The 16,262-nt window shown below is 37.7% G+C and overlaps 1 protein-coding gene across 5 annotated transcripts in view; it reads left to right on the top strand.

The window, feature by feature from the left end:
- Window positions 1-493: 493 nt before the first annotated feature.
- The window catches only part of KCNH8 (potassium voltage-gated channel subfamily H member 8), a 576,797-nt gene continuing 561,028 nt past the window's right edge, over window positions 494-16,262 (top strand). For 2 of the 5 annotated variants that reach the window (XM_089691150.1, XM_089691146.1), the window contains exon 1: window positions 496-1,245. In XM_089691150.1, the coding sequence (XP_089547276.1) occupies window positions 1,170-1,245 (76 nt within the window). In that variant the 5' untranslated portion in view covers window positions 496-1,169. Of the gene's footprint in view, window positions 1,246-16,262 lie in introns of all 5 variants that reach the window. The other 3 variants (XM_089691130.1, XM_089691138.1, XM_089691157.1) reach the window with 3 other exon arrangements.

Here is a 16,262-nt window from a genome sequence, read left to right as displayed (position 1 = left end):
AATGACTTTTAAATGTATAGTACCATGGTAAAGAATGTATGATGTTTAATTGATTACATTTACATATACTTTAATCTATGCCGCAACCCCCAAAACGCCCATTTTCCTATGCTATTAACACCATAATGACCCAAATTGTGCTTTACTATGCAAGCCTTATTAGGCTTACTGCTGTGAATGGGTAGAGATTGAATCGTTATTAGTATACAGTATTAGCATTCTCTAGGTTTAAAAGCAAGCACTCTTCACTACTCCTGACTATAGGTGAGACGGCTGTAGCTAATGATGAGAGGATATACAGGCTTATCAGAAATAATTGTGGATGTGGTTGTCACGCTGCTAAAGTTGCCCTACATAACTCACTCCAGAGAAGCACAAAAGATCCTCCTGTTTCCGTTGGAGGTGTGCGAGGCATTGTCTAGAGCCTGCAGAAAATGCAAGGAGGGAACGTCTCTCCAAATGAGGAATGGCTAAATGAAATAGAGAAAGAGCTGCATGCTCTGCTATCATACGTCCCAGCTGCTCTCCTGGCTAGCTTCTCTCCATCAGCCTTCCTGCTTTTGTATTGGAGACTAAAGTCACCGCTTGCAGGAATCTTTTTTTTTTTCCTCCTTTTTTTTCTTTTGCTTTTGCATGAATCTAAATATAGCTCTGTGGAAGGTTACGGTTCTGTAGAGTGCCATGGTGCAATTTAAGCCCACAGTACAAAGTGAATAATCTTCAGAGGGTTGAAGGATTGAGAAGAGAGAAAAAGACTGTCACCTAGTAATGATTATTTCCCTTCAGAAAAAAATGGGTTAACTGATTTTGGTTTACTGGCTTTTTCCCCCCTCCTATTTAGGGAACTAGAGTCTGGTAACTTTGGTTTGGGTAATAGAAATACAGAGGCATTTTGCGGAGATTACATTAATCCATTGCTCGGGTTTGGAGAGCTGGCTGGGGAAGGTCACAGCTGTGCTGCAGCGCTCAGGATAAAGCAGACTTCTGGTGGACTGGGCGCTCCCAGGGATAATCAGGAGTCACCAGTGACTGCACCCCCTCCTCTTTTCACCACTACCACCTCACCCACCACCTCCTCTTCCTCATTTCATCCCTCCCCCCTCTGCACTTTCTTCCAAAACACCCTTGTTTATAAACTTTGATGGAGAATTACACACCGGGCTGGAAAAATGCCTGTTATGAAAGGATTATTAGCACCTCAGAACACCTTCTTAGATACCATAGCGACTAGATTCGACGGAACACGTAAGTCTTTACTTTGTTTTCTGGTAATGCTTGCAGCCAGTGATAGCAGTCAGAGATTGCTGGGGGATTGCTGTGCACTTTGATATTTTGTCATGGCTTAGATGCAATAGTTAATAGTCTGTAGGTGGCATTTTTGGATGTTACAATAACTTATTTTTGCCCGTATGCCACCGATCAATCATTGCCACTTGCTGTCAGTTCAGTTATGTGTGTCATAAGCCAGTCATAGCAAACACTTCTTATCAAGTCGGTACTGGAGATGAGTAGTGCGCGTTAGCACCGTGGATAGCGCTATCAAGTTTACCTTGTGCACATCTAGATTTCATCACCGCTGACAGCTCCATACAGTTACCTTGTGCACCTACACATCTCAACACCACTGACAGCTCCATACAGTTACCTTGTGCACCTACACATCTCAACACCACTGACAGCTCCATACAGTTACCTTGTGCACATCTAGATTTCATCACCGGTGACAGCTCCATACAGTTACCTTGTGCACCTACACATCTCAACACCACTGACAGCTCCATACAGTTACCTTGTGCACCTACACATCTCAACACCACTGACAGCTCCATACAGTTACCTTGTGCACCTACACATCTCAACACCACTGACAGCTCCATACAGTTACCTTGTGCACCTACACATCTCAACACCACTCACAGCTCTATACAGTTACCTTGTGCACATCTAGATTTCATCACCGCTGACAGCTCCATACAGTTACCTTGTGCACATCTAGATTTCATCACCGGTGACAGCTCCATACAGTTACCTTGTGCACCTACACATCTCAACACCACTGACAGCTCCATGCAGTTACCTTGTGCACATCTAGATTTCATCACCGATGACAGCTCCATACAGTTACCTTGTGCACCTACACATCTCAACACCACTGACAGCTCCATACAGTTACCTTGTGCACCTACAGATTTCGTCACCGCTGACAACTCCATACTGTTACCTTGTGCACCATCACCGCTGACAACTCCATACAGTTACCTTGTGCACCTACAGATTTCATCACCGCTGACAGCTCCATACTGTTACCTTGTGCACATCTAGATTTCATCACCGCTGACAGCTCCATACAGTTACCTTGTGCACCTACAGATTTCATCACCACTCACAGCTCCATACAGTTACCTTATGCACCTACAGATTTCATCACCACTCACAGCTCCATACAGTTACCTTGTGCACCTACAGATTTCATCACTACTCACAGCTCCATACAGTTACCTTGTGCACCTACAGATTTCATCACCGCTGACACCTCCATACAGTCACCTTGTGCACCTACAGATTTCATCACCACTGACAGCTCCATAGAGTCACCCTGTGCACCTACAGATTTCATCACCACTGACAGCTCCATACAGTTACCTTGTGCACCTACAGATTTCATCACAGCTCCATACAGTTACCTCATACACCTACACATCTCAACACCACTGACAGCTCCATACAGTTACATTATGCACCTACAGATTTCATCACCACTCACAGCTCCATACAGTCACCTTGTGCACCTACAGATTTCATCACCACTCACAGCTCCATACAGTTACCTCATACACCTACACATCTCAACACCACTGACAGCTCCATACAGTTACCTTATGCACCTACAGATTTCATCACCACTGACAGCTCCATACAGTTACCTTATGCACCTACAGATTTCATCACCACTGACAGCTCCATACAGTCAACTTGTGCACCTACAGATTTCATCACCACTCACAGCTCCATACAGTCACCTTGTGCACCTACAGATTTCATCACCACTAACAGCTCCATACAGTTACATTATGCATCTACAGATTTCATCACCACTGACAGCTCCATACAGTCACCTTGTACACCTACAGATTTCATCACCACTGACAGCTCCATAGAGTCACCTTGTACACCTACAGATTTCATCACCACTCACAGCTCCATACAGTCACCTTGTACACCTACACATCTCAACACCACTGACAGCTCAGCTCCATACAGTTACCTTGTGCACCTACACATTACAGCACCACTCACAGCTCCATACAGTCACCTTGTGCACCTACACATTACAGCACCACTGACAGCCCCATACAGTTACATTGTGCACCTACACATTACAGCACCACGGACAGCTCCATACAGCTACCTTGTGTACATCTAGATTTCAGCACCACAGACAGCTCCGTACAGTTACTTTGTGCATCCTCAGATTTCAAAGCCACATACAACCCCTTATATTTACCTCGAGCACACCAGATTTCAGTACCTTGGACAGTTCCGAATATTCCTTTATTGCTCCTACAGATTTCAGCACCAAGGGCAGCTCCACAACTTTACCTTGTGCTCGTTCAGATTTTAATACATCAAATAGCTGAATGCATTTACCTTGTACAGTTCATGTACTCCTCATCACTGAGCTGTGTTATTGGGCTTGCTGTTTTCTGATGGAAATGTTTGCTTTTGAAGGGATTATGCTGACTGATCTATAGAAGGATGGCTACATTTTAGCAGGGAACAGATGCTGCCGGGCTTGAACTACTATAGTAGTTAACCATTAGGCTATTTTACTTGAAAGCATCTCTGGTGAAAGTTTTATGTAATGCGAGAGACACTGCCAGGTTAACTTTGCTGAGATCTGGTCTCTAATTATTTTTACAGTGGATGCACTAAGTCAGGAAGGGCATGTTTTGCCACTTAGTTGCTGAGTTGGTGAACTGATATTACAGCATATACCAATCAGATAAAATATATTGTCTAATTATAGTATAACCTACATATAGGCCTATTGTTATAGTATAGGTTAAGAGACTGCTAAAACTATTTATCATATAATTCTTACAGCTGATATAGTGCATTTTCTTACTCTACAGTGTATTGTTAGATATGTGATGCAGTAACATTTTCTATATTATTACTAATTATTATTATTATTTGTAGTGGTAGTACAAGTAATATTATTGTGCCTCTACTTCTGATTGTTGGCAAAACATTGATACCCATTCCAATTTGTTAAATTAATCAGCTTCCCCTGCTGCTCTGCCCTGCTGCCTCTATTCAAGGGAAAGCTTCTCAGTAACCCCCTTTGCCTCTGTACATGCTCACAGTTCTGTACTAATAGCCATCCTCATGATTGATTCAACAGCAGGCTTTATGGAAGAAACAATTCTAGGATATTCCACAAAGGAGTTATATTAATAACTCACCATGGATGTAAATTAGAGCAGGTCAGGCCCTTATAAGATGCAACTTAATAACAAAAAAATTATCTGCCATGGTAATATTCTATATTTGTGGGAATGTGAATTCATTCCCTGTGAATAAATCCTCAGTTCTCTAGGAATAAGATTAGTAATTCTGTAAAGCAGATTGAAGGGAAAACATATTTAATAAAGATAATCTCAAGACTAATGTTTTGAAGAAAGAAGAAATAAATACCCAATCATATCAGCCATTACAAAATGTACTTGCACATGCTCCAACTTTTTATTAGTCATTCAGTGGTGTTCTTTACAGGTATTATGCATAACATAATGTTATGTACAGTAATGCTCTTTTTTTATTCTGCATGCCTACAATAAAGGCATAGTAAATGTGATATGTATTGGGGAAGTTTGAAAGCAGTCCTTAATGTGGTCATATTGACAAGTTAATGAGCTGGCAGGAGACTAGTATAGACTTTAGCAATAAATAGTAATTGGTGAAACTGTCATTTAGATCCTGTAATTGTCTGGGGTGTTGAATTTTGACATATATTAAATACATTCATTTTATAGAATATATTTAATGGCTTTAAAGCACTGTATGCAATAATCAGTGTGTGGTATAAAAGATATGCCTTGAAAATGTAGTAGTTTGTTTATTTTTTTGGGATGATTTGTTTTGAACTAGATCATACACAAATGAATGAAGTTAATGCACTCTTTTAATTTAAGCATATCACATTGGACGGATACAGTATGCTGTCATCAATGATAGACTAATCCAGTACTGAATCTCTAATCCAAGGGAGAATTAATTATAATTCTAACCAACCATGCAGAAAGGGAATCCAGATTTCATCTGCAAATATGCCTCACTTAAGGCTTAACTTCTTTCTTAAATGATATTTTACACAACACATATTGATATAACACAATTTCATTAAATGAAAAATTGAATGTAGAGAACTCAAGGTTGCAGCATGTTTTATTGTAGTGTGTTTGCACTAAAAATAATAAAACTGTAAAGAGGATTGAGGACAAAATGACCCCGTGTTCTATATTTAAAATTATGTGGCGTGACATAAATGTAGTCAGTAACAATTATATTTGTTCGTGTCATATGTGAGTAGTGAGTGATACTTAAAGTTACTAAGCTACTTAGTTATCCAACAAAATCATGGACATTAATATATACGGTTTATTAAATCAAATAGCTTAGGCTGATGTACAATTGTCATATTTTTAAAGTTAATCCCATCAGTTCACCCTTTTTAAAGTAAACCTGTTACACATTGGATAAACCAAGTATTTAATGAAAAATTGTATAAACAAAGGTCACCTTCTGTTAAAAGCATGTGTCAAATGATCTAGGTACATATATCTAACTAGGTCATGGCAAGTTACATAAACTGTTGCAGCAAAAGTTGAGCTTGCAACTGACCCTCCCACCCCCAGACCCACTCATTGACTAATGAGGCTGCCCATCACTAAAGTGATCTGTCTAAGGACTTGGTAGATTGGAATGGATGGGAACAAGCTTGACATATTGTGGAAAAGTCTTGCATATAATTTCAGTTGGCTATTTTTCTAGGTTCTACAGAGTGATATAATATTTGGTTTCATTGAATATAACAGAATATGTACCTTTTCAATATCTTTCCAAAGTTTGTGAAAGGCTTATTTTAAGCAGATGGTATGCAAATTTTAATTATTCTCAGGTAAAGTTCAGATATATAACATGTGCCACAAATGCAAGAAAATAATAGGATAACTTTCATTTTAAGAGTGACTGTAAATGCTTCAGTTATCCATTTACAGTTGCTACTATTCATTATGCCTTTAAATGGAACAGCCAACCAGTCATGTATTTATATTGAGAAATATGTCAATTATTATGTTATTCTTCATAAGTATACAATATGTATATCTCCGCAAATAGAAACTTAGTTTAAGGGCCTTTGCTGATCTTTACGACAGATATAATACCTGATCTCTGAACATTGAAACCTTTTATGAAATTTTGATAACATTGCAAGTTTGCTGGGCTCTATCATTTAATATGATACAATTATACAAAGTTTGCTTTACTGTGATAATGAATGTAATGTGAGCATATTACGTATCTTTTTATTTGAATGTCTAAATAAAAATAAAGGTTCAGTGTTGAATGAACACTACTTTAATTCATTTGAACATGACATATGCTTATTACTCCAGTGGCTAAGATTTGAGATGCAGCTACGAAGCAGAGCACAATAAAATATTTAAGTATGAAAAAGAAAGTATCAGGGCATAATAATAAGGAGGTTATGCTTAAGTGGAATAGGCATTTCCCTCATCCATTGTGGCAAGAATAAAGTAAAGAAAGGAGAACAGTCACATAAACTCATGTATCAATCAGATTGCTCTACCCCAGTGAATGATAATTTCTTTTTCATGCTGTCTTTGCACATTTGCATTACAAATCTGTACATTTTCAGTAACATAGCATGTATGTATAGGCCACGGTTATCAACCCATAATTTTAAATGGCTGGCACATATGGATTAATACTACTTCCATTGCTGATTAACTCATTTACTAAATAAATTATCCACAATCTTAATTATTATGTAAACTGGTCAATAATTACAGGATTGGCGAAAAACCAGTACCAGGAAGTATGATTCTTATGTATAGGCAGAATATACCTATATCCTTATTATTATTATTATTGTTATTAATTTATATAAAATATATAAAATTGTATTCCACATGACAAAACAATAAGTAAACTCTCCCATAAAAGCAAGTGAGAACATGAGCCCTTCAGTATAGTAAACCCCAATTTACCCCATCCTTATTGTATAGTAACAAGCTATGACAGAAAAGTCACTAATAAACATTGAGAAGAATTAGGAAGGTAATATGATGGTATATCCCAACATGTTTCACCGAGTTGGCGTCTTCAGGAGTTCAGAGAAGGGGAAAACATTGTCAGCAATGGCAGAGGCTCACTCTGGGTTCTTTCACCCCTATAGCTTTAGTGCAGAGCTTCTTCATACTGTTCAGATGGAGCTGCACCTCCACCATGAGGATGGCGATGGGATACAGAGAATCATCCCCGCCAGCCGCAGCCATGGTCGCTTCTTACTACCAGCCAGAGAATGCAGGGCAGCAGGCAGGTATATATATCATTATTTTTCTGCATATTATTTTAAACCAAATTATATCCAGATATAATATAAACCAGTTGAACTCAATTATGTAATTATTATAAAATCCTTAGCTGTGTATCAATAATCTATTAGTTGGCCCTTATATTTGCCTCCAGTAGTTATTTTAAGCGCCAGATTCAAAATGAGAGATGAAGCAATGTAAGCGAAACAGACTTTATTACATTGTACAATTAGTTGGCTGATAGGAGAAGAGTGCACAGGACTGACTTCATCAGCGTATTGCTGCACGTTCACTCTCAAATTACAAATTGGGTTGGTCCTTGATCAAGCTGTATTGCGTTAACTGTGGTATTGAAAATTAATGTCAAAATTTGCCAGTAATGTTTAACAGGAATGTTTAGATTAGAAAACTGGAAACGCAGATTTACCATATTGAGCTAGTCATAATTATGTATTTAACTGTTAGTTTAGCTGTATGCTTACACTCACACTTTATGAACAGCTGATAAACAGTTTACAGTCAATAGCACACAGAATTTGATGAAGGCTTTTGTATTGCTTGGCCTCCCATCTTTAAATTCTGACCCTGTACAGTATTAAAGAGGTAAGCCAGTAATAAACATGCTTTCTTTATATGTTCTACTCCGTTACCTGACCTTGTCTTTCATCCATATCTGGGTAGTCTATAACCTGTACTATATATGTGGTTCAGTAGAGTATTCCAAGATTTGACTCATCTTCAGAAGGGAGCAGATGTGAAAGGTTGTTAGGTGGTTTTCCCTTTGAACCTTTGACTGCGTGACTCCCTAAATTCCCACAATACTTTCCTGTACTAGATGGTAATATCAAAGTAACCGTTTGTTGATTGGTACCTAGTTAGATTGTTCACATTATATGGAATAGTAAAAAAGATTGTTGGAAGCCTCACATTGGGGTTGATTTATTAAGGGGAAATAGACTGTTCACTTTTCAATAGAATTTTCCCTTAGCTTAGTGAATGAGGTGAAGCTTCGTTGAAATTTATCCTCCAATCATATGCATGCAAAAATTCTATTTTTTTTTTACTATTCTCGTAAATGATTGGGTATTCCTTGTAAAGTTAATTTTCACCACATTCACTGAGCTAAGGAAAATTTTCAATGCAATGTGAACAGCCTATTTTCCATTGGTAAATCAACCCCATTGTCTATGATCTTATTATACAAGCTTTATTTTATTGTATTTATGTACAGTGTACAAGGGCAACAAAATATGTATGGTGTATATGTGTTATTAGTAATATTAACTTGATTCCACAGAACCACAGCAATCTGAGCTTTTATTGAACATTATTGCTTATAGCTTATTCCTTATAGAACTTTAGGCCCATACAGAATAATAAAATAAGTCATGTCACGTTATTGAGTGATATGTCATACCATTTGCCCTGCACAAATATTACCTTTGCAGAAATGTTCCCAGAAAATAGGAAGTAAAATCCACTTCTGCTAAATAGTCAGCAAGTAAGAAATTTAGAACTGTTTGTAAACTTTGTAATGTTTTCATATGCTTTCTGGTATGTTCTAACAGATGCAGTTTGTTGGCTTATAAAAAATTGCAAACGTAGTTTATTAAACTTCTATTTTTTTTAGTTTATTGCAGTAAAAAAAAATACTTTCCAATGGGATGGTATTGCTTTATGTACTTCACACATTCTTCTTCATATTATTGAAAAAAAACTCGCAGCCAGCAAAATATAATATTCTCCACTGCAGTGCAGCACTAACCGACAGGATTTATAAATGCTTTATTTTCATTTTGAAAAAAAAAAAAACAACATACAACGAAAGTACAATAGTCACCACCACATACAATTGCAATTGTGTGGAGGCCATCTAAGAGATATTCCAACAACTCAACAGGCACCCTAGGTTACAAGTTTACAGTTTCTGAGCTACACTTTCCAGGGGTATGTCTGAAATACACTTGAGAAAGTGTTGTTATACTGGAGCTAAAATCTAATACTGGAGATAGTTGTGGTTCTCATAGATATCTGGAACCTGTAATTGGGACCACAGAAACATTGCTCCATATCAGTGGTGAGATTTCAAAAAAACAAGAGAGTAAAGGGATTATGTGTGAAGGAGCTATGGAACGGGGGTGGGGGAGAGTGGGGAGAGGCAGAGAAAGCAGGAGAATGGGTAAAAGGGGGATAGGGGGTTAAGGAATGTGTGTGCATGATTAGTGGTGCTAGCAAGGGCAAATAAGCCTCTGTAGTTAGTGCAGGTAGTGAGTGATCATAGGCCAACATAGTAGAGATTCATGCTTGGGAACCCATAATCACCCCATATTCCTGGGAACAGGGGAATTCAGTCCAGTAGAACCAGGTTGTATGGAAACACTCCTCCCTCCCAATTGTAGATGCAATAATGTCCTCCATCTGCTTAGTTTCATTTGTTGGGGGGAGAGTGGGGGGGGGGAGGGTGCTATCTACTAACTCGCCTACAGGATTTTTGTTAGAATCTATCTAATTCTCATATTTTAAAGACTTCCTATTCCTATTGAAGAGGAACATTAGACTGCAAAACCACATCCCACAAAGCATATTTTTTGTCACTGCTAATTGACCACTAGATTGAAAACCTACTGTATTTGTGTACATGGGACCCAATCAGTATTGCTGCAGCTAAAATATCAGTGTGCATTCACAATCATTTGAGACAGAAAGGAGAGAGAAGAGTCTTTTCTTAATGATTTTGATGAGTGTGCTTTCATTTTGGATAGGGCAGGGAAGGGTTTTATTTTCTATGTTCCATTGGGGAGATTTTGCTTAATTTTGTGTCCCAGAGATACAACAGAAAATTAAATGAAATCGTTATAACATGATTCCACTAGGATTCCACCCTTAACTCTCTCCAGTACAACTGTCAGCATTGGAAGATTGCCTTCACTTCATGCTCTGGTGAAACTTAAAATGTTTGGAAATCTCATGCTTTCTATTTAGGTGACTATGTTATCCAGGACACACAGAAATGTTTTGTTTCTTATGCAAGGATGCAGACAGCAAAAAAAAACCCTTATTTTAAAATTAGGTGGTTTTACACATGTGTACAAGTGATTTGCTGGACCGTAAGCTATTGTTATCATGACATTGTGAAGAAACCGTTGAATATAAGGAGCTTATTGGCAATGATGAGGCTGTTCTTATAAAACAGGATTCTCCTGAAGGATTTAGAAATAAAGCCCAAACGTGAGGTATGGAATAATTCACAGTAAGGTTTTCCATTATGAACTTTTTAAAATATTTTTGGACTCCTTCATCATGTGACGATGAAAGAGTCCAAATGATGATGGTGTGACACTCTTCTTATATACCTGATTTTTGAGCAATAAAAACTTGATAGGGTTTCTAAACTTTCCTTATTCCGTACAAAACTAAATAGTTTTGGCTACACGTACACATTGAAGGAGAAAGTTATTATGGAATTTACTATCAAGTGCCCTTAGGAAAAAGCCTAAAAATATCCTGCCACTGCTTTCTTGGACTCTGTCTCATTAACCCAGGTATGTATGGAATGTGTTTTGAGTAAACAAAGAGAGAAAAGGTAAATCAAAAGGCCAGCATCCATCTATATAAACAAAAATACATTGGAATAGTAGAAAGCGTCCTGATCTATGCTAAAATCCCAGGAACATGGAGTAAAGGTGCCATGTCAAAATATTACTGTAGCTGAGAGCCATTATGATGAGGCTGACTTGCTCTAAATGGCTAGTAGGCTATAAAATACATGTATAAACCAAATGTCCAAAATCTCTCCTTTACTTTTAAGGCTACAGTGATGTGTCTCTGTGTTGTAACGGTCTGAAGTCTATCTGCAATACTCCTTGCAGAGGAGGACTGCTTGTTTAATATCATATTAAGCATCAGAAGTTTTACATAATGCATTTACATATACCAGATGCTGGTGTATTTATATTTTTAAATCTATAATTATTTTTTTTTATATCAGAGGTTGGCATTAAGCATTTACAGATTTTAGATGTTGGCAGAACGTAGTTCATGATACCAGAGCTGACAATATAATTTCAGTACTGTTTTTGCCCATTTACTGATACAATTCAAAATTAATATTAGGTCCCACATCTCATTGAAACATGTCTTTTCAGCAAATATTGGCTAACAGCATTATAAACACCAATATTTGGGAAAGTTTATTCAAATACTACATAAATGTTTACTTTCTTGAGTCAAGAATACTTAATACCACAAAATCCTTAATCCATTAATGGATACAGTTACAATCATGTATGACAATGCCTGAATGTCAGATAAAAATCATCTCCAGAACTGAAATATCATAAGTTGTTGCTTATAAATTGTTGTGCATTTTTGTGGTTTTACTTATGTGCTACAGAAGTTGTAAAATCAATATATTACAGCTTCCTTTTGTTTCCATGGCAACACTATCAGGGTTTCTATAGTGATTCATTCTGACTTTTTAGGGTTCTCTTATAATTGCATAAATCTCCTAAGCCACACAAACACACACACACACACACACACACACACACACACACACACACACGCCATCCCTCCCTGCGCTCAAAATAACCTACATTGTTTCATCCCCCAACTAATAGTCCGGATCATACAGTAGCTGCCCCCCGTTCACAGAACCAAACAACCTTAATAGACTTATGAACTCACATTCTTTATTTTAAAGAGTATCTGTGAACCTTCACTAACTAACTCATGGACCCTTTTGTCTGATATTTATCCTGCACCAATCGCCTACCTGTGCTTGATTGATAATTTCCCTTTAAAGTGACACTGAGCAGTGATTGCACATAATCTCGCTGCCACTGCTTATTAGTTCAATAACCTGTTTTCTTCTGAACAAGATTTAAGCATATGTATTTGCATAGAATATTATAACATACCACCTTTCTTAAGATAATATTTCACAAAGTACCCTGATAACGTTTTTGCTTATATGTATGATAGATTTACTTTTTGTGCTATAATAGGACCCCACAGAGTTTGTTACTATTCCTTTTACACTAAGATGAAAATAATTTGATTGTTTTATTATTAAAAACCTTGTGCTTTTATTGTTTATATATGGTTGCTAGTCAATGTTTCTCTTTTGTGTATCTTCATTGACATTTTAAGGGGTCCACTGGTTCTATATAATCTGCTGAGACTGTGCTTGACTGATAACTTTCCTTTGAAGGGGTAGTGCCACTGAGCAGTGACTGCAAAGGACAGTAGAGCACATTCTCCAGATTCTACCTTCTCTGCCACTGCTCAGGTAAGTCAGGATTTTCGACCACATTTCTAAAGATGCTGAACTCCAGATATTCTTGGCCTCCTGTTATTGCTATGGTGTTCCTTCCACAGCCAATCACAAGCACAGACACACAACACACATATCTTCTCTCTTGAGACATGTGTCTACTGACAACAATTCAATTCTACCAATGTGTCTCCTACCACCAGCCATACACTAAAATGACTTCCTTTGGCATAGAGACTTGACAGAGGTTTTGTTAACCTCCTTTTATAGCTGTCATACAATGGGAAGGCATGGGACGTGCACCTCAATTTGCACTTGTACCGACAAAACCAGTATGGTTCCATCCATACCATTTGTGGCTTTTAATGAAAACTACTCTCATCTTATAAGTGCTTCAGGTAAACCTATAACTTCTTCTTTAGATTCTATGCCAGAGTTTTAATGTATTCTAGACACTCTAATGGTTAGACTTGAGGCCTGACATTACTAGTGAGCATTAAGCATGTGTTCTGGTGTCCCTAAATGAATGGCAATTGCATTGACGATCTTACCACGTGCAATCACACAGCATATTTCTGTGAAAATTTCAGGAATGTATATGCATGTGTATATATAAACCCCTTTTATGTGCTCAACATATAAATCTTCCAAAACATCCAAAGAAAAAGAAAAATTAATCAAAGTGTAAGTCCATAAAGTCCCAGTCTTATTAAAAAAAAAGAAAGAAAAAAAAAGTGTTTATATATATATATATATATATATATATATATATATATATATATATATATATATTAGTCACCAGTGTCCATAAATAATAAAGTCACTCAAAATTCAGATCCCAAAAGGAAAATTCTAAATCTTTCTGCCGAGCCCTCTAAATGGCTCCAAAGAAGGCGTGAACCTCAAAATAAGGAAATCTCAATAGTGCATTACCATTAATTAAAAAAATCAATAATGTAACATATGTGCACTATTCACTCCAAATAAAAACATGACCACATACGTGATTGTGAATACTTGTGAAACCTTGATAGTGTATCACTTTGTGAATCAATAATCAATAACAAATAAATAATTATAATTTCCAGTGGCATTCAGTGTGCAATTCTAAAGTGTATGAATTAAATACCCTTACCAAATCAATAATAAAACACACTTTAATACATATACATATATTTACTTTCAAGGGTGAAAGGTAGATCTTTTAGGTTTACGGGTGTAGTAATTACAGATCAGGATACTGTATTTAATTATTCATGTATATGTATGGTTTATAAGAATTCCAATTTTGGACAAACTAGCTCCTGCATAGATGATAGATAAAGAGAATGTCTTGGCTGATGTCAGGATACTTTTATTGCAGATAGGTATATCACCTGCTTTCTTGCATGCAGAATAACTGGTGTGGACATACAGTTGTGTCCAAAATTATTCAACCCCCAATGCTGTAAAGGGGTTTAGGGACTATAGTGTACATTTGGAATTGTATTCAGAATCAAATCCTACAAGGACGTTGTAACTACCCAAATGCAACTAAAATGACATCAATTGTTTATGTAATACAGTAGTAAATGGTTCTTATGTGGTTTCTTCATTGCCACAATTATTCAACCCCTTAAAGACTACCACTCTGAAGAACAGAGGTTCATACAGGTGCTTTCCATCAGGTATTGAAAACACCTGTGGATGTCACCGAGCAGCAATCAAGCATAATAAGCACCAATTAGGCAGCTTTAAAATGACTGTGATACTCAGCTCCTTCTAGACATTTACTGGTGTGGTTACAAACATGGTGAAGGCAAGAGAATGGTCCAGGAAGACAAGAGAAGAGGTGATTTCTCTTCACAGGAAGGGCAATGGCTATAAGAAGATTGCAAAGATGTTAAACATACCAAGAGACACCTTAGGAAGCATCATTCGCAAATTCAAGGCAAAGGGCACTGTTGAAACGCTACCTGGTCGTGGCAGAAAGAAGATGCTGACTTCGACTGCTGTGCGCTACCTGAAGCGTAGAGTGGAGAGAAGTCCCCGTGTGACTGCTGAGGAACTGAGAAAAGATTTGTCAGATGTGGGTACAGAAGTTTCAGCCCAGACAATAAGACGCACACTGCGTAATGAAGGCCTCCGTGCCAGAACTCCCAGGCGTACCCCCTTGCTGTCTCCAAAGAATAAGAAGAGTCGACTGCAGTATGCCAAAAGCCATGTGGACAAACCACAAAAGTTGTGGGATAGTGTTCTGTGGACTGATGAAACAAAATTAGAACTGTTTGGGCCCATGGATCAACGCTATGTTTGGAGGAGGAAGAACAAGGCCTATGATGAAAAGAACACCTTGCCTACTGTGAAGCATGGTGGAGGGTCAATCATGCTTTGGGGCTGTTTTGCTTCTGCAGGTACAGGGAAGCTTCAGCGTGTGCAAGGTACCATGAATTCTCTTCAGTACCAGGAGATATTGGATGGAAACGTGATGCAGTCCGTCACACACCTGAGGCTTGGGAGACGTTGGACCTTTCAACAGGACAATGATCCCAAGCATACCTCCAAGTCCACTAGAGCATGGTTGCAGAGGAAAGGCTGGAACATTTTGGAGTGGCCATCGCAGTCACCAGACTTAAATCCGATTGAGAACCTCTGGTGGGACTTAAAGAAAGCAGTTGCAGTGCGCAAGCCTAAGAATGTGACTGAACTGGAGGCCTTTGCCCATGAAGAATGGGCGAAGATACCCGTAGATCGCTGCAAGACACTTGTGTCAAGCTATGCTTCACGTTTAAAAGCTGTTATAACTGTAAAAGGATGCTGTACTAAGTACTAAGATTGAATGTCACTTGGGGGTTGAATAAAACTGATAATGCTGTGAGCACAGAAAAGACATTTGTGGTTATTTCATTATAACTGTTATGTTATATTTGTCTGACCTACAAGTGCCTCTTTAATGTAAATGTAAGCAAGATGACTGAATGATCAAAAGCAATGTCAAACTGGCCAAAACACTCAATTTCAGTGGGGGTTGAATAATTTTGGACACAACTGTATATATCAAGCAATAGTTATCAAAAGTAGGAAAATCTGTGTTGAATGAAGACAACAATGATCTTTGTAGCTGAGAATCCTGTGCTCAACAATACTGTAATTAGTGATGTAGAGGGCCAATATTTAGTTTCAGCTTCATACTACCAGCTACTTAAAAACAAATCTAAATATAAAGAAGCTAGTACTATACTGAATAACAGATAGTGTAATTCAAACATAGAAACAAGAAACAGGTTACAGAAAAAACAATCAGTAGAGATCCCTGAATGTATTTACCAATATGTGTAACATTGGCAAATGTTATTTGTGATTTGTAAAATTAACTTGTAAAGTGA

The sequence above is a fragment of the Staurois parvus genome, unplaced genomic scaffold (assembly GCF_062004578.1).
Source record: "Staurois parvus isolate SC_StPar_1 unplaced genomic scaffold, SC_StPar_1.0 ptg000021l, whole genome shotgun sequence".
NCBI classification, from domain to species: Eukaryota; Metazoa; Chordata; class Amphibia; order Anura; family Ranidae; genus Staurois; species Staurois parvus.
Note: the sequence above shows the minus strand (reverse complement) of the source record. Positions and strands in the feature narration are given on the sequence as shown.